The sequence below is a fragment of the Mus caroli genome, unplaced genomic scaffold, assembly GCF_978045245.1.
Source record: "Mus caroli unplaced genomic scaffold, Mus_caroli_1 scaffold_12, whole genome shotgun sequence".
Lineage (NCBI taxonomy): Eukaryota > Metazoa > Chordata > Mammalia > Rodentia > Muridae > Mus > Mus caroli.
This window is the reverse complement of record NW_028227267.1, coordinates 36,411,320-36,430,107: the sequence shown is the minus strand read 5'-3', so window position 1 is coordinate 36,430,107 and position 18,788 is coordinate 36,411,320. Positions and strand designations below refer to the sequence as shown.

The window sequence follows — 18,788 nt, the reverse complement described above, 5'->3', positions numbered from 1 at the left end:
GTAGTAATTTTTTAAAATAATAAAACAGAGCAATGATGTGCCTTTAAACTTAACTTATAAAACACATTTTGTGTTTGAGCGCATCTTCTAAAATAAAACCCAGTTTCTGAGCAAATTTTACTTATGGTTTAAGATGTATCACATACACAAAGCAAATTATTAGATTTTATACTTATAAAAGCATTACTACCAATCACTAGGCTCTTAGCCAAAGATACAAGTGAGAGCCTCCCCCATTTTGATGACTGTTCACACTTAGCAATGCTTTTTAAAACAATTTATTTGCTGGTAATTAATATGCTTATCTCATCTAAAAATAATAGTCAATAAATAGCTGCAGGAACAAGCACTTGGTGTCATGCATTCATTTAAGTAAATAATTAATTCAAAAAATAGTAAGTGGCAAATAGCTTATAACAAAAGAGTGTTTATTCTATACTATGTAGTATTTTTAATTATAGTGTTAGAAAACAACTGTTGCCAAGCAGATGACAATTGTCATGGTTTAGATTACAAAATCACCTGGGCAATGTCAAAAACAACCCCCCAAACCAATGAAGCTGACTGTATCAGATTTTACCTCTCTTGGTGTCCTCTTTTCTTTTCTGCTGCAACTTATGTTTTATGTTAATTTAGCATTGTGTACTTTCCCTGGTTATGGTTCACATTAAGTACCAGCTGGTTAAAAATTCAGACCCAAAGAGTTACAATGGCTTGCATTAAAATATTAAACTAGGGGTTGGGGATTTAGCTCAGCGGTAGAGTGCTTGCCTAGCAAGCACAAGGCTCTGGGTTTGGTTCACAGCTCTGGAGGGAAAAAAAAAACAAAGAAAGAAAAACAAAACAAAACAATAATAATTAATAAACTATAAGGTTGTTTTTGTTTATGGGTATCTTCCTCTGTTGTCAGCAGGCGATCATAACAAAATTTGTGCAAAGTTTACAAACTGAACCAAAGTCTGACTCCTTTGTTGAATATCCTTCACATGAAAACACAGCATTTAAGACTCATGGCTGGACCCAGTGTTTTTATACTGATACTGCCAGTCATATTCCACAGTTGCAAATCAAAATCATCTTTGTGAATTTCTTAGCATTCATGAATTTAAACTCTAAACTGGGAGTTTAGTGTTACATAAAGGATATGTGTCATATGGGAAGAATTTTATGTCAAATTATGTAACTTTTTGTTTTCCCTTGAATAAAAATTAAAACTTATGAAGTTCTAATGTAAAAAAAAAAGCAGTGAATGAATTCTTTGCATACTTCTATGACAGTGAATGGCTGGGAAAATCTCTAGGAATTGGAGTGTGAACTGAGACTCAGTACAAGGTCTATGGGCACAGAAATCAAATGTTGAAACAGCTTAGAAGACAGATCAGGACGAAATATATTGAGTCCAGACTGATGCTGGGGAGTCAATGAACAATCCAGAGAACATTGGCTCAGCAAGAAAGGAGCAGGGAGGAGAGGTACTCGGGCATTTCTTGAAGTCAACCTTTGCTAAAAATGAGTAAAAAACTCAATTTTTCATAGTTGGTGCATTCATACAGGAAAGGAGTAGATGGCTCAGTCACTAAAGGTCCTGAGAGGCCACACTGAGCTGACATTCATGAGTTCTCCATTATTTATTAAGAACAACGCACTTGATTCAGAAGTTTACATGACCTATACACCCAGCACTTCTCTCTCTGCTACTATCTGTCATGGTGGAGGATTTTCTCAGGGTTGTCTCTTCCCAGCTGTCAGGACACTGGCAGGCTTTTCCTCTCACCTGTTTTGGTCTCAACAAAGTCTTCCCTCACCCACCAGAAAAATCTCTTCTTGAAATTTGAGCCTCATTGTGAGGTAGAAAAAGAGTGGAAACAATTTATGGTATTAAAGATGAGGCCTTTGGAAGGCAATGTGGGTTAGATAATGTCATCAGAGTAAATTCTTGCCTTTTGCAAAAGCCTTCAAAACAAATGGTTTCCTAGAATAGTTTCCCAACCAGAGAGCAGGATAGCATGTGGCTCATGTATTTGCAATATGGTTGTGGGAGACAGGCTACTGATTTTAGATAGTCTTAAGTAGCCAGGGCTGGTCTTGTACACAACCCACTAACATGGTCAAGGTTGACTTTGGATCCCAAAAGCCATCCTAAATATTTGAATATCAATAATTAAGAACCACTTCTTCATTTCTAAAATTAGTAAGTATTTCAAGTCTAAAATAGTTTATCTTTACCTTCTCTTAAGTTATTATATAAATAATGATATCATTGTGTAACGATGATTTAATTTTTCCCATCAAGAGAATGTTGCTTTTTTTTTCTTGGACCTAAATGGTTAAATGGAACCAATGATGGAAATCTTCTGTCAAAGTTCCCTCTGTAAAGAAAATGCTCCTGATTCCTGACTAAGGAACAGAGTGTGGTGTGTGTTTCTGGTTGAGGCCTCTTATCAAGTTAAGGAACTAAACTAGATTTCCTTTTTAGAAACCCATAAATGCGTGCCATCTTGTATCAAAAGTTTCTTCTGAGTGTGATGAGAACAACGTTTTTTTTTCACAGAGATATTGTCAAGACTGAAGCTTCTGTGTGCAAAGCAGAGATCTGCTGTACTTTTCCCAACTCAGTCCATGACTCAGTTTATGTTCAAATAATGTATGATCTTATTAGTAATGCAAGGTAGATGAATACCTCTTGTGTTCTCCTCATGGGTAATAGTCTAGACCAGAGTGAGATTATGTCTCTCTTTCTGTCTCTCTCTGTGTCCCTAAATTATGTTTCTGTGTGTCTCTGTCTCTCTGTCTCTGTCTCTCTGTCTTATTCTGTCTCACTCTCTGTCTCATTCTGTCTCTGTCTCTGTGTCTGTCTCTGTGTCTGTTTCTCTCTCTCTCTCTCTCTCTCTCTCTCTCTCTCTCTCTCTCTCTCTCTCTGTGTCCCTCTCTCTCTGTCTCTTGTCTCTCTCTCTCTGTCTCTGTCTCTCTGTCTCTGTCTCTGTCTCTCTCTCTCATGGTGGTTTTGAGACAGTGTTTTTGTGTGTTATTCCTAGCTGTTCTGTACCTCACTCCATACACCATGCTGTCCTTGGGAGATTCAGGTTAAATCATGCACCACAAATGCCTACTGCCTCAAAATACATGCCTTATTTTCATCTCTCCAATTCTACATAATTCCCCATTCATCTGCATTTTCTTTACCACATTTAAAAAGCTAACACACTATTATATTTCACTGATGTATGCTTAGAGTATAACACTACTTCCCTTACAGCTATTGGTCATTGCTAATATGTATTAGTGTTGCTAAAATTTTTCTGTAGAATAAGATTCAGGACATGAACCAAATCCTTGCTCCAGTTTTTGTTTTCCTGCAATAACTAGCTGGGCTGCAATTCTCACATAAAATCTTCCAGAACACCTGGCCAACATAACCATATATTGGTCATTAGTGGTGACATTTTCCATTCTGTCCAGGTCAGTCCTCATAGCATAGAAACTGGCTGGACATGTATTAACCTCTTCTGGATAGGTTCAGTACTGCAAGGGGATCTATCACACTTTATCTAGATATGTTGTATATTGCCTAGTATCTTATTCTGGAGTCTGGGTATTTCATGTGGATTTGCATGGGGATCCAAAGGATCTCTTCTGGATATGTTTGGCATTGGAAGGTGATTGATAGCCACCTTTTAATATTTTGAGTACCAAAAGGCAATCTATCCCACTCTCTGGAAAAGGCACTTTGACTTCAGGTCAATTTGAGTGAGGTACTCAGCAGGAAGGCAAGAGCTGTCCTGTGTGACATCAGAAGTCCCTTCCCTAGATGTTGTATTGTAACCTGGAGAGCCCTGGCATTGTCTGTGATGTTACTAATGTTGTGGTGACTCCAACTGCTCTTGGAGCATTCATTAACTACCTTTAAGGTTCATCCTTAGACATGCTGACAAAACTGAGCAGGCTTCTTGGAGGAGAGAACAATGAACCTACAGAGACCAGAAAGAGGCAGCCACAAGATGGCCTTTGGTCTAGTGTTAAAGAGAAAGAATTAATGGTCCTGGGGAAGTGACTATGAATCCTGGGCATGAAAGAGGGAGCTTCCTAGAGAAGGTGGGCTTGAGCTTGGAATTCCAGTAATAGAATCAGGAGCTTGGGGCTTCTGGGAAGCAGTTTGTTTGACAGGGAGCAGGAATTGTCAAGGCTGCAGCTGCTGTACAAGAGCTCCTTAATTTCATTCTGACCGTCAGAAGAGGGCATCAGGCGGCAGACTCCTCCTCCTTGCTCCTAGGGCTATACCACAAGCTGACTTTGATCTTAAGATGCTCTCTGGATGTCTTTGGTACTGGATGGCAATCTGTCTTATCCCATCTTCTGGATAATTTGGGGACTGAGGATCTAGCACCCTCTTCTGAGTAGTTTTCATAATGCATAGAGGACTTTCATCCTTTGCTGTCTGCTTTGAGTATAGGAAATAAATCTAACCCATTCTTCTACTCACTGAATTTACTCCATGACACAGGCTTCAAGGATCACGTGAATTCAGGCTATGTCCTGGACTACCCTCATGCAGTGGATGTCACATTCTGCCTCCTATATACTGAGACCTTCTGTTGCTTATTAAACTCAGTATCTTGATGCCAGGACAACACAGGTTGGGGTTCCTTAGTAAGGGATAAAGGGCTTCAAGACCTCCCTCATGGGCCTGGAAGGGAAGACTACCCTTCTAAAAAGTTCCCAGGAAGTCTGTGCCACAGGTCCTGGCCCACCTCAACCCTGTTACCATTTTTTCAAAAATATATCTTCAGAACACAGATTCTCAGTTGTAGGTTCTTATTGCTACACAGCTACCGAGAGCAAAAAATCAGTATTTGCAGGGAGGAGACTCAGTATCAGGATGGCTATATATAATCCTCATGGTATTTCAATGTGCCACCAAGGTGAACATATAGACAAAGAGCAGTGCTGACTAAGGTGGGGCTCCCTGCACATGGAGACAGCATCACCTTGCAACAGGCCCCACTGTAGACTCCAGATTCCAAGGATGCATGGACCCATGGGGGTCACAAGCACATACACATACACACACACACACACGCACACGCACACGCACACGCACACACACACACACACGCACACACACACACACAGACACACACAAACACAACTGGTCCTCTATGAGGAGTCCATGTCTGTAGGCTTTTGCTACACTGCATCCTTGGTGTATTGCTTTAAGTTCCATGTATGTCTGATAGCAAAAATCAAGGAAAGGATATTCCAAGTTCTCAGACATTTACTACTTTCATCTTGTACACAGGCAATCACAGCTTGGTGGTGCTAAGCACTAGGGAATCCAGGACCTACTTGCATCACATCAGATACTAGCTGACAATGCCCTCCAAGCACAGCATGGCTGACTAGCTTATGCCATCCAGAGCCAGTAGGACTGCAGTATGTGCTGAGGTACATGACTAGCCACAATGGTTGGGAATGATATCCTATCTTGAGAATAGCTGCCCTGATTTTAGCCCAAGAAGTGGGAGTGAGTAGGTAGGGGAGCAGGGCAGGGGGATGGTATAGGGCACTTTAGGGATAGCATTTTAAATGTAAATGAAGAAAATATCTAATAAAATAAAATAAAATAAAAAGAAGAGGATACTTCTCAAAGAGTAGCTGAAAAGCTCTTCCAGATACTGGACCAACCGTTTTACCAGTCCCTTTGAATTGTGTCAAACCATAGCAAAGAATTCATAGACAAAACTTGTCAATAAACAGTGAATGATTTATGGATAGATGGGAAACTTCATGGTGCATTCAGACTTCAGAGTTCTGGTCTCATGCAGTAAAGAAGATTTCATTAATGAAAACACTACAAAACACTTAGTAGAGTGCAGGAAAAGGTGGATGGGCCTCCTTCTTACTTTGGGCCTATTGTACGTAAATACAGGGAGGGATTCATCCCAATACTATTTGATTGGAATGCATGCTGCATTGCTTTCCATGCTCAGAGATAATCAGCTACCCAATCTATAACTATTGCTTTTTCATTACCCATTTTCTCCAGTTCTCCATAAAGGCTATTCATCTGACGACCTGAGAGACAGATTGGGCTTCTGACTACCCCACCATCCCCCCAGACACTTTGGAGCCTTGTCATAGTGATATTACATAGCTCAAGAAGGTAGACAAGACAACATAATCAATTTGGAAAGGCTTTACATGATTTTTCCACTATTTTACTGGAGAGTTTAAGTATCATTTTAGCATGCACTCAGCACACCCAGGTCAAGAAGGCAGAAGGAACAGATGTCAATGCCAAACAGATCCCCTCCTGAAATGATGGATCCATTAAAATCGAGGTTTCACTGGGCCAGAGGCCTTTCCATCCCCTATCCATCGCCTATCCATTATATTGAGTCTTAAGCATCTCATGAATACAGGATCATTATGCAATCTGGAACAGTCTCAGGCCTGGAACTGAGAACTCAAAAATGTAGAAACTGGAGAAGGGATAGGTAATGGGACTATGGAGCAGCAATTCAATATCCCTGTAGGCCTTTGTTCACAGATACCTATTTTGTGTGGTTGTTTTGGAGATGGGAATAATGTGGGATTTTATCTTTTGAAGAATGGATGTAAACTTTACAAGTTGATGCCCTCCCTGAATCTGCCTTCCTCTATTGCCAAGTATAAGGGAGTTGTCTTTGCAACGAAATGGGGTTGTAAAACAGAGATTTAATGAAAACACATGGCTCAGTATAGTGAAACAATGTGTCCTTCCAAGGCATGTGCAGACTAAAAAATATAATCCAACTTGCATAAAAGTAAAGGTGCAGGAGGATGTTTTTGGCCTCTGGGAAACAGGGCCTCCTGGGGAATAGGATTGTATGTTACATGAATACACCCCAGAACTAGATTTATATTGAAGAAGAATCGCCCACATCCAATGATGCTAGAGCTTTAGATCCTATCACAGATGCGCTACCCATGCCATGGCCCTAAGAAAATCTCCCCATTCAAATCATTTGACTTGTAGTGAAGCAGAGAGAAATGTCTCATTTTGGAAGGAGAAGTTGCCAAGAGTTAACCCCTGGGTCAAAAGAGAGACTCCAGGAAAGGGCACTTCAAAAACTGGTCAAATGGGGCAAGCTGGCAAGCAGGTAAGCCATGGACATTCCCAGTGACATCATCAGTAGTTACTTCCCTTGACAATCTCTTGTATCCAGGAGAACCTTAGAATCTTCAGTGATGTCACCAGTGTTGTGGTAACAAGAGTTGCCTGTGAGGTATTCCATTAGATCCTAATGGGTTCCCAAGCAGGTATGTTGTCCATGCTCCTCAGGGTATTTTGGAGGGAGAATATAATACAAACTGAGACCAGATCAAGGCAGAAGGACACTGTCCCTCTATCATGTTGGGAGAGGGCAAGAAAGAACTGGTCATGGAGAAGGCACAGTGAGACCTGGGCAAGGTTGGGGGAGATACATGGGGGATGTGTGCTTCAGCTGGTCATTGCAGGAATACGGCGTTTGATCTGGATCCTTCAGATTCCTTAATGGTTAAGCCAGAGACAAGAATATCTGATGATTAGTTTTTTAGACAGTGTGGAATTGACAAGCCTGCAGTTGATTTGCTGAGAGATCTTTATTTTCCTGTGAATGGCAAATTATTCAAAGACCCAGCTCTATGAGATTAACAAAGTGTTGCTCTCAGGAAAGAGTGTTGAAGCACTCCATGCTGATACAGTTTCCTCTAGGTTACATAAGCATGTGATGCCAAGAACAGAGAGGTATATTCCCCTGCTCATGTATCAAGGTTTCAGACACTTTGGTATTGAACAAGTATGATGTGGACTGATTCACAGTCTGGGGTCAGTGTAGTAGTGTATGAGCTCTCATTACACATTGTAAGAAGCCTATAAAGGTGTTGGCTCATGGAAAGTTAGGGGCTGGTGTTTATTGTCTATTTTCTTGTGCTAAGAGGGATGGAATAAGTTGTAAGATATGAACTGAAAATGCCCTCCAAGTCTTCTTTCTGGAGCAGCTTAATATGAATTTCAGGCCTGGGAGATTGCAATAGGTTGTCAGGCATATTTTTAGTGATGGTGGATGGGAACAGGGACACAGCTGAGGAGACCAGCTTGAAGATAGCTTTCCTGCTCTTTCAGGGATTCACAGTGTCTCTAGATTTTTTTCTTCCTCAGGCTTCTGTGTGTGACAATGCATGGTTTCTGCTTTCCCTGCCCTACTTTCTATACACGTTTACTAGTGTTTATCTACTTACAGGGTCTGTTGTGAAGGCACCACCCCAAACTCCCAACAACAATGAGCAGGAGAAAAGAATCAAGAGGTTGGAGAAGCTCAAAAGAGATCTCCAGAACATAAAAAATGAGAGAGACAAACTCCAGGGAATCCTGGCCAAGTACTCTAACAAGGATTTGAATGACAGGTAGTCACTGTGCCTACTTCTTTACTATCTTGGGACCTTCCTGTTAAGCACAGATTCCCTCGTAAAACAGGACACTACAACCCCAGGCTGTCCACATATCCAAACTCATTTGGCTGATTGGAGTTTCAACACAGAACTTGAAGTTCAGATAGGAGTGAGATGGGGGTCACAGGAATTTTGATGCCTCCAAAACTAAATCAGAGCCTTTAGCATGAATCACCATCTGGGGATGAAGGTAGTAATGTGTGAGCTCTCATCCTGCCTTTTAAGAAGCTTGCACAGGTGTTAGTTTGGGGGATTTGCTAGGTATTGTGTGTTTATGGCCTATCCTTTTAAAATTGATCTGGAGGTAATTTGGGTGCAATTGACCCTGTCAACAGCTGGAGTGGCCTCGTCCCACATATTACCTCTCAGTATGACGGGATTGGCTGCAGTTCATCACTGCTTTTCTCAGATTTTATTCATTATACTCTCAGATAATGCCACATCATTATATTTATTTAGCATTCTGATTGAGTGTAAGTGTGTGTGTGTGTGTGTGTGTGTGTGTGTGTGTGTGTGTGTGTGTGTGTTTGCTTATCATCTGGAGAATCTATGTAATGTGATAGGTCATTATGTTTTGCCTGACACAGTTTCTAGGAAATGACAGTGAGGAAGCAAGGAAGGATCATTCTGAGCAGCACAGGACTTGACTTCTGTGCTTACATTCGAATCTCCTGGTATATGTTATAAAGGCTTTTCCCTGTAGATATGATTATGTCCTTTGGGAATTTTTGTAGTAATAGAGCCAAGGATTGCCAAATCCTTGTCTAAAAACAGGAGGAGAGTCATAGAGATTTAACGTGGTCCCAGGCCTGTTGCACAGGTTCCAGGAAAGTCCATTGAGAGCTAATCTATTATTTCAAGCCTCTTCAGTGAACTGAAGCAGGTGAGCTCCCTGCCATTACTTCCCTGTCTCTACTGGCCCCAGGCCAAAGGTAATAAATTTAATAAGCACCAAGTGGAACTGGTGACAAGGAGCTAGGTTGTGGCATACATGGGTTGGGGTAGTGCATGATTCTCCTTGAATAGAAATGATTCTTATACCCTTGGTTCACGGGATTATTTATTCCTTGGGCCATGTCCTCCCACAGGATCAACTTTGAGACATTCATGCTTGAGATGCAACATGATCAGGTGATGACTGACCTGAAGAGAATGTCCAAGGACATCAGTGAGGCCTTGTACAAGTGCCAGGACTTGACTAAAGAAAATGAATATTACTGGTGAGTGACTAACATGGTCATGAAGCAAGAACTAGACACGGGATATGTCTGTCCATATGTGTCTTTGAAACAAAGTGAGGGCTCAGGTTCTATACTGTTTTCTCTAACAGGAAGCCTATCTCGTTTAAAGCAAGCCTGTAAGATTTTAACATCTTGTACTCTTTTTGGCAAAGTGTGTAGAGTCTGTGAGCCCCTCAAGTCATAGTCCTTTACAACTAAGTATCCTCAAGATAGAAAATGTTTACACCATGATGGAAATATTTATCAACCTTGAGCCTCTTGGGCTCTGAAATTAGATTCATAGATGAGGTTTCCCTGAGGAACATAGAACGACTGTGTGCTGCTTGGGTGTCTTCTCTCCTAGAGAAATTTTGCCCTATACCTAAAAACAGGTGGTTTTTTAATACTGTAGACATATAAGCACATATGGACCCCATGTTCCCTTCTGAGGGATACATGAGTCCCTGTTGGTGTCAGTGGTTTCAGAAGTACCTTGGGTTTTCTGGAAAGTGGCTGGCCTATGGATTTGACCTCTCTCTATGTGATGCTCCACGGACAATCTGGATACTTGTCTGGGGCTGTCTGGGTATCAAGGCTCATGATAGGGGAATGGTCCTTGGAGGAGTGGGCGGAAGATGGATACTGCCTGGAGTCACCATATTTTGTTTGTGGATCAGGTTCAGGAACTGCCACCTCCTGATTGAATCTAAGCTCATCCAGCTCAAAGTCAGGATGTTGCAGAAGGAGAACAGACAGCTGCTAAGGGAGAAGATTGCCTTTGAAGAATGCAACATAGAAACAAAAATACTATGTAAAGAAGGCAGCCAGAAGATCAAAGACAAATATAGCAGGCAAGCAGCAGGTAGGCTGAATGAAGCATCAGGGGCAAGTTGCCCTAATGTGTAAGCATAAACACAGTCAAGCCTATGCAACTGTCCTGAAACTTATGCAGGCTCTCTGCTATGTCCCATCCAGTTGTACAATTCTGTGATCATTACCAAGACTTTCTGTGTATTTGACCTTTTTTCAAGAAATTTAATTACTGCCATGCCTTCTCCTCGTCCTCCTCTTCCTCCTCCTCTTCCTCCTAGCAGTTGGACACCTCTAGTTGGCCACTATAAGGCAGAGGAGATCCTGGACCCCTTATACCATCACGTTATTGCTCTATGGTATGGAGAGGTGCCTCAGGATGCCACTTCCTGAATTATCTAGGAACCAAGTCCTCTGTACTGATCTATGGCAACTCACTCAGAGGGGCTTGTGCCCAGTCCCCTCCTAGGACAGTAGGGCAGCCTCTAATTTTAATGTTTTATAATTAAAGTCTTTAGTAAAAAAGAGTAAGTTCCACAATATACATATTTTAAAAATAAAAATTAGACTTCTCTGACTTTCTTGCATAAGTTAACCACCTAGACATTCAAGGTATGTCTGATTGGCTTCACCAAGAGGATTCAAAAAATCCTACTCTGCATCCCTCTCCTGACATAGGTTTCCTTAGTATGTCATGGCCCTGGCTTTGCTTCAGTACAGATTCCCCCTCAGAGTTTTTCAGAGTGCTGCATTTCAGAACAATCATTGCATGTCAATTCACTAGCCTCATTTTGACTGACATTGGAGATGATTTTTATATCACATGAACTGCAACGTGTTGAAATGTTCCTGTATAATAACCATTGTTAACTCTTTTTATTGGTGCTACCAGGGTCTTCTGAGATGTGGCCAAGGTAGGTTTAGGAGCAGAATATATTTCAGATGTTCTTTGACCCCTCTTTCCTAGGACCTTGAATCTTGTGTGCCAGCTTGTCTGTGCAAGGCTTACACCATACTTGTAGAATCAGCAAGTATATGCATGGAAAATGTTCCTGACAAGGAAATCAGTACAGGCCAGGGCACACAGGCTGGGTTAGTCTAAGAGCCTTTTACACATCTTAGGTCCCAATAATTCCTCAAGTGACAGGAAATGTTCTGAAAAATAGCCATCTTTTCATAGCGGAGGTTGTGTCTCTATGTGTGTGTGTGAGTGTGTGTGTTTGTGTACATTTGTGTGTGTGTGTCCTCTTGTCCATGGGTGTTTAGTATGTGAGTTTTGTATTTCAGTAATGGTAGGTGCTTGTTATAGTTGCTTCATTATACAAGTGTGTATTCATGTACTCTTTTTGTATGTGTGTGTGCATGTGTCTTTGAAGGGATGCAATTGTGGGTCTCTGTACATATACGTATGTAATTGTGTCTATATACATTCATACATTTGCTTGGTCATTAAACATCTTAAATGGTAATGGAGGAAATCTTTAATGAGAATTGTACTCTGTCAATTCATAATGCATTTTAAGAACCTCAAACATAGTAGCCCATCTTCATGCCTATCCACCTAGGTCACTAGAACTAAAGAAGACAAAAAATGGTATAAAATCTGATATTCCAAAATTTGTAGATTGAAAAATACTTATCTGTTTTGATTTTATTTGTAGGAAAACAAATAATTGTGGTACCTGGAAGTAAGGAAAAGGCTCCTATGTCAAATCCATGTGCCTGAGAGTCAAAAAAAGCTGGCTAAGGCTTTGTGTTCCTTCTCTGCACTTGGTGAATAGTGATTGCCCACTGGAAGATCAACAACAGCACCAAAAACAACAACTTAAATAATGGACTTTGTGTGAATCTAAGGGGCATGTCTCTCTTAAAAAGAAAAAAAAATTGGCATCTTCTAACGGAACTGAATAGGTTTGCTATGTATTAGTCAGTTTGTTTCACTAGCATTAGAAAGGTATGAGGAAGAATTTATTAACATCTCATCACCAATAAAAATTAAGGTTTTCAAAATTATTATTAATGTTATTTATTTATATCCAGATCTCAGCTTCACCCTCCTCCCTTCACAATCCCTCTTTCCAATGGCTCCCTGCTATCCACCCTTCCTACCCTTCTCCTCAGAATTGAGGAGGCCTCCTATGAATAACAACCAGTCTTGCATTATCAAGGTGCAGTATACCTAGGTGCATCTTTGTCTTTTCAGGCTAGATAAATCATGACAGTTAAGACAAGGGGATCCAAAGTTAGGCAATATTGTCAGAGACAATCTCTTCTCTAGTTTTACGATTCCCACGGGAAGACCAAGCTATGCAACTGTTACTTCTTTGGAGAAGGCCTAGGTTCATCCCCCATATATTCTCTGGTTCAAAGTTCAGTCTCTATGAATTATTCAGAGCTCAGATTTGTTGAAACTGTAGGTTATCAAGTGGTGTCCTTGATCACTGTGGCTCCTTCAACCCTGCCTCTCCCTCTTCCACAGAATTCCCCAAGCCTCTGCATCTGTTTCCAGAAGCTGCTGAGTGAAGGCTTTCTCTCTAACAATAGTTATGCTAGATCCATGGCTGCACATATACACGAATATCATTAACTATGTCGGGGGTGGGGAGGCTCCATTTCTTGGCATGGGTCTCAAGTTGGGCAAACCATTATTTTGTGCTTTCATAAAATTCAACTTCATCTTTTACCATGCACATCTTAAAAGCAAGAAAAATTGTGGGTCTAAGTTTTGGTGGCTGAGTTGTTGTTTCAGTCCCTCCACTGGAAGTCTTGTCCGGTTACAGGAGATGGCCAGTTCAGAATCCAGACTTTCCAATTTGAGTCTAGAGCCACCCTAAAAGATTCCTGGGGTTTTCCACTGTCCTGGGATTCTAGCTCTTCCCAGAGAGCCTCCCACCCCCAATACAGGTGCTGCTATGAAGAGAGGTATGCAAGTGTTCTTGTGGTATGGTAGAGCATCATTTACATATATGCCCAGGCAAAGTTCAACTGGGTCTTGAGGTAGAAATATTTCCTGTTTTCAGAGAAAGCATCAAGTTGATTTCCAATATGGTAGGACAAATTTGTACTCCCTCTAGCAGCAGTGTTATCCTTGGCACACATTTTCATCAGCATGAGCTGTCCCTTGAGATTTTTACTTTATCCATTCTGAGGCCTGTAAGATCTCAGAGTACTTTTGATTTGCATTTCCCTGATGATGATGACTAAGAATATTGAACATATCCATAAGTGCTTCTAGGCCTAGTGAGATTCTTCTGTTGGAATACTCTCTTTAGATCTGTACCCAACTTTAAAATTGGGATAAAATTTTATTTAGTTTGTAGATACATAGTTTGATGAGTTATATAAGAGTTAGTGAAGATCTTTTCGCATTCTGTAGGTTGCACTTTTGCCCTTTTGATATTACCTGTGCCATTGTGAAGCTTTTCAGTTTTATGAAGTCCCATTTATTAAATTTTTGCTATAAGTGTTAGACCTGTTGGCATTCTGTACAGGAAGCTGTCTCCTGTGTGATTGTGTTCAAGGTTATTCCTCCCTTTCTCTTCTATCAGATTTAGTATATCATGTTTTAGATGAGGTCTTTGATCCAGTTGGACTTGTGTTTTGTGCAGGGTGAATAATATGGGTGTATTTTCATTCTTTAACATGCAGTCATTCAATTAGACCTGAGCCATTTGTTGAAGATGCTTTTTTTTCCACCCCACTATACAGTTTTAGTTTCTTGGTGAAAAATTAAGTTCTCATCAAGGTAAGGGTATTTGCTTCTGGGTCTTCAGTTCAATTCCATTGGTAAAACTTTCTATATCCGTGCCTGTAGCACTTTGTTTGGTTGCTATTGCTCTCTAGTAAAGCTTAAATCAAAGATGGTGATGCCTCCAGAAACACCTTTACTGTAGGTGATTGTTTTGGTTTTACAGGGTTTTGGTATTGTTTTGTTTTTTGCTTTTGGTGGTGTTGGTTGTGGTGGTATGGTTTTTTGTTTGTTTTTTGTTTTTGATTTTCTTTCTTCTTTTTTTTTTTTTTGGCTTTCCATATTGAATTGTGTAATGTCCTATCAAAGTCTGAAAAGAATTGTGTTGGAAATTTAATGGATGTTTTGCACTGAGTCTGTAGATTGCCTTTGGTAAGATGTCCACTCTTACTATGTAAATCCTACTAATCCATGAAAATGGGAGATCATTTCATCTGGTGATAGTTTCTTCAATTTCTGTCTTACAGGTGTGAAAATTCCTGACATAAAGGTCTTACATTTGCTTGGATAGAGTTACACCAAGATATTTAATATTATTTGTGGCTATTGTGAAGTGTGTTGTTTCCCTAATTTCTTTCTCAGTCCAATAGATGGTAGGCAACTTTATGATGTACCACTTGCTCAATGCTATATACATGTGCTGAAGAAACCTAGTTGTTAATTGGAAACATCTAATACATATCCTTGAAAGACACAACAGACTTTGTTTGATAATGAGTGTCTTTAACTCTAGGTTTAGACATTGGTATTCTTGTGTTCCACGTCTATAGCTAGGACTATAGATACTATCTTCAAAACAGTAAAAGAAAATGAATATAATGAACTTGTGGGATGTCACAATAGTGACGGTGATTGCAACCAAGCTGGAGACCAGAATTTGATCTCCAACAATTGAAAGACAAGAGTAAATTGATTCACAACTTGTCTTTTAGGCTTCACCCAAGTGTGGGGGTAACAAGCACAGAGATGGATACAATAATTCATAAGTGTATAAACAATGCACAACATGATAAAAATAGAGGGCACATGCCACAATTTATGGATTATTATACCATAAAAACCATTACATTGACCACTATGTATGTGTCTTGTGAAGAGATTCTAGCCTACATCAGACTCTCCTGTCCTTATCCAAGTTTCTCCTTCCCTTCCACTCTGACATACCCAAATGGGACTCACCTAAATTCATTGTCTATTGCTAGCAAATAGGGTTTAATGTGAAGGCACAGGACACAGTACTAACCTGATGCTGAGCCTTTGCAGTCAATGCATCCTGAAAGGCTTAGGATTTACCCATCACAGAAAGAGTCTTCAAAAGTAGCTTTGAATTACACTCTTTCAAAGACATGATTTCTTCCCCATGCTAATATCAATCTTCTGAGTTTAAAGAAGCCCCACACCCTACAGAAGGGACACTTTAACTTCTTCAATAACTGAATTTGAAGTACTAAGCCAGAATCCTAAAGGTTCTGTGTAATTCCAAAGCTTGAAAACTACCTGAAATATGGCATGAATAGCTGGACAGACATTCATCTGGAGGCATCTTCTCTGTCAACTTTTCAGGATGAAGAGCAGGGCCTTGTCCTCTACCATACTCTGTCCATCACAATAGGTTGACACTTTTCCTAATGAAACTGTTCATGCTAAGATGTAATCTAATAGCTTACATAATTTGGCACAAATCATCCCACTACACATTAAGGCAGGACACCATTTTCTGACCCAGACTGGTAACACTTAAAGAAAGAGACTCTAGTTAATTCTGTTTCCAATGTTATACAGGCTACTCACAAGCAGAGTGGCATAGTTTCCAGTATTCCTTGAGATGAACCTTAGGAGTGCTTCCTAAAAAGGCTAGCATGTTCTGGTTTCAAAATCCACATTGAAATATGCAGCTACCTATGAGTTAAAAAACTCTTTAATTCCAATATCTTTGCAGATAATGCATAAATGCAGGGCTATTCAGGCACTGTCTAGGAAGCTAAGCAGATCACAGAAAGAGTAACAAGAGATCTAGGATTTGTTGCAGGCTTGACAACACAATGAGTTCAATTTATCTTATAACTGTCAGCCTGCCTACAAAGTGACTGTGGTTTCTGAAAAACAAATAAAAATTACCTCTTGGATTTTCCAGTGTACACATAGCTGCCCCTGAAATTTAGTCTGCCTTATGTGGAAATGAGCCATGAACACAGACAGGTATACTTAAGAAAATCCTGTTTCCTGGTTGACTCATAAACTTCCAAGATCTGCCACCTGAAGCAGATCTGCTAATGTTTCAAGGACCCTGTTTGGTCAACTCATTGTTAATCTCCACCTTCTGGGGACCTGAAAAAGAGTAGTGGCTTCAAGAATGGTGGAAACCTTAGACCTTTCTCAGTCTCCTTGCATGGATTATCAGCCCAAATAGGGTGAATGTAATAAAACAAATTGAGCATTTTCTACCTTCATGATCCACACTGAAATTTGGTGTGAACTCTCAGCAGAGTTCATGACCAACAGGAGCACCTGGCCTCCCTTCTTCCCAATGGCCCTTACTGGTGTCCCCCTCCATTTTTTCTATTCTCTTTTCTAATCTGAACAATCAGCCTTGGGAACTCAGATTTGGGGTATTTTGCCATTTCGTTCAGAATCTGTGTATTGCCTATGTCTCCCTTTAGGACTCTGTGAATCAGCCTGAGTTCTTATTAGAGCTTTTTCCAGCTCTGCATCAGCAGATACCCATGGGAGCTTCTGGCCCCCCAGGCAGGTGATTTTCCAAAGCTCAGATAAGAGACATGACTGTGAACAACACCCTGACTCCTGCAGATGGATATCTGATGAACAAACTCCATGACTAGTTGTACAAGGAGGTCTTTGGGACTCCTCCAAATCTCCTTGCACTGCAGCTTCCCCTACAGTTTAATGGGGATGCCTTACATATTCAGAGGATCAATCCAGTATCAACAAGGTGGCAACATACTAGCATCCAGAAAGGCATGGTACAGGAGAATCTGAGAGTCCTACATCTTCATCTGAAGGCTGCTAATATAACACTAATTTCAAAGCAGCTAGGTTGAGGGTCTTGACACAATGTCACATCTACTCCAACAGTGCCACACCTTCTTATTGTGCCAATAGGACAAAATGGCAATGCACATACTAAGAAAACATCTTTACCAACCTTATATCTGATAGAGGGCTAATATCCAAAATATACAAAGAACTCAAGAAGTTACACTCCAGAGAACCAAATAACCCTATTAATGAATAGGGTACAGAGATAAACAGAAAATTCTCAACGGAGGAATCTTGAATGGCTGAGATGTACTTAAAGAAATGTTCAACATCTTTAGTCATCAGGGAAATTCAAATAAAACTGATCCTGAGATTCCACTTCACAGCAGTCAGATTGGCTAAAATCAAAACTCAACTGACAGCTGATGCTGGCAAAGATGTGATGAAAAAGAAAATTCCTCCATTTCTGCTGAGACAACAAGTTGGCAAAAATCACTTTGGAGATCAATCTGGCAATTTCTCAGAAAGTTGGAAATAGTTCTACCTTAAATGCAGCTATGCCACTATGGTGCATATAAGCAAAAGATTCTCCAATACATTAAAAGGAATATGCACCAGTATATTAATAGCAGCCTTATTATATAATAATCAGAAGATGAAAACAACCCAGATGTCCCTCAACAGAGGAATGGATACAGAAAATATGGTACATTGTACAGTGGAGTACTATACAGCTATTAAAAAAAAGACTTCATGAAATTTGAAGACCAATGGTTGGAAGCTGAAATATCATCTTGAGTTTGGTATCCCAGTCACAAAAGGACACATATGGTATGTACTTTTAATAAGTAGATGTTAGTCAAAAAACTGCATGGAATGCTCATGAAACAATTCACACACAAAATGTAACCCAGAAAGAAGGAAGACCACACAAAATGTGGATGTTTCTGTCCTACTCAGAAGGGGGAAGACAAGAATGTTTGGAGATAGGAGGAGAGAAGGATCTGGGATGGAGAGAAGAGTAAGAGGTAAGAGTGGGCTGGTTCAGATATGGGAGGAGATAGGGAAGAAGTACAGAGGGTAACTCATTTGAAAGGAGGTCTGTAGCCATGGGGGAGGGGGAAGTGTTTGTAGCCACTATAAAGTCCCAGATGCCAGGGACCCAAGAGATTCCCAGGACGCAACATGGAGGACATTAGCCTAAATACCAAACAAAGGGCAGGTATGAACTATACAAACCATATTCAGTGAATATGCATGGCCACAGTTGAAGAGTGGGGCCATTTAACTGCCTCAAAAATACTAATTCAGAATTACTTCTCTCAAAAGAAAATGCAGAGATAAAGAAAGGAGCAGAGATTGAAGGAAAGGCCACCCAGAGACTGACACACCTACTGTTCCATCCCATTTGCAAACACCAAACTCAGTCAATATAGCCAATGTGAAAAAATTTGGCGCTGACAGGAACCTGGTCTCTCTCTCTCTCTCTCTCTCTCTCTCTCTCTCTCTCTCTCTCTCTCTCTCTCTCTCTCTCTCTCTCT

General features: G+C 40.5%; 1 protein-coding gene and 1 long non-coding RNA gene across 2 annotated transcripts in view; one reads left to right on the top strand and one right to left on the bottom strand.

Annotated features, from left to right (window-relative positions):
* LOC147001736 (uncharacterized) overlaps positions 1-18,788 on the bottom strand; it is a 227,454-nt gene that overhangs the window by 190,256 nt on the left and 18,410 nt on the right. The window lies entirely within an intron of this gene.
* On the top strand, positions 7,250-12,476 carry LOC147001737 (disks large homolog 5-like). Its single transcript, XM_085828947.1, has 5 exons — positions 7,250-7,299; positions 8,265-8,427; positions 9,561-9,692; positions 10,370-10,554; positions 12,164-12,476. Exons 1-5 carry the CDS (start codon positions 7,284-7,286, stop codon positions 12,226-12,228), a joined length of 561 nt encoding a protein of 186 aa, XP_085685073.1. The 5' UTR covers positions 7,250-7,283; the 3' UTR covers positions 12,229-12,476.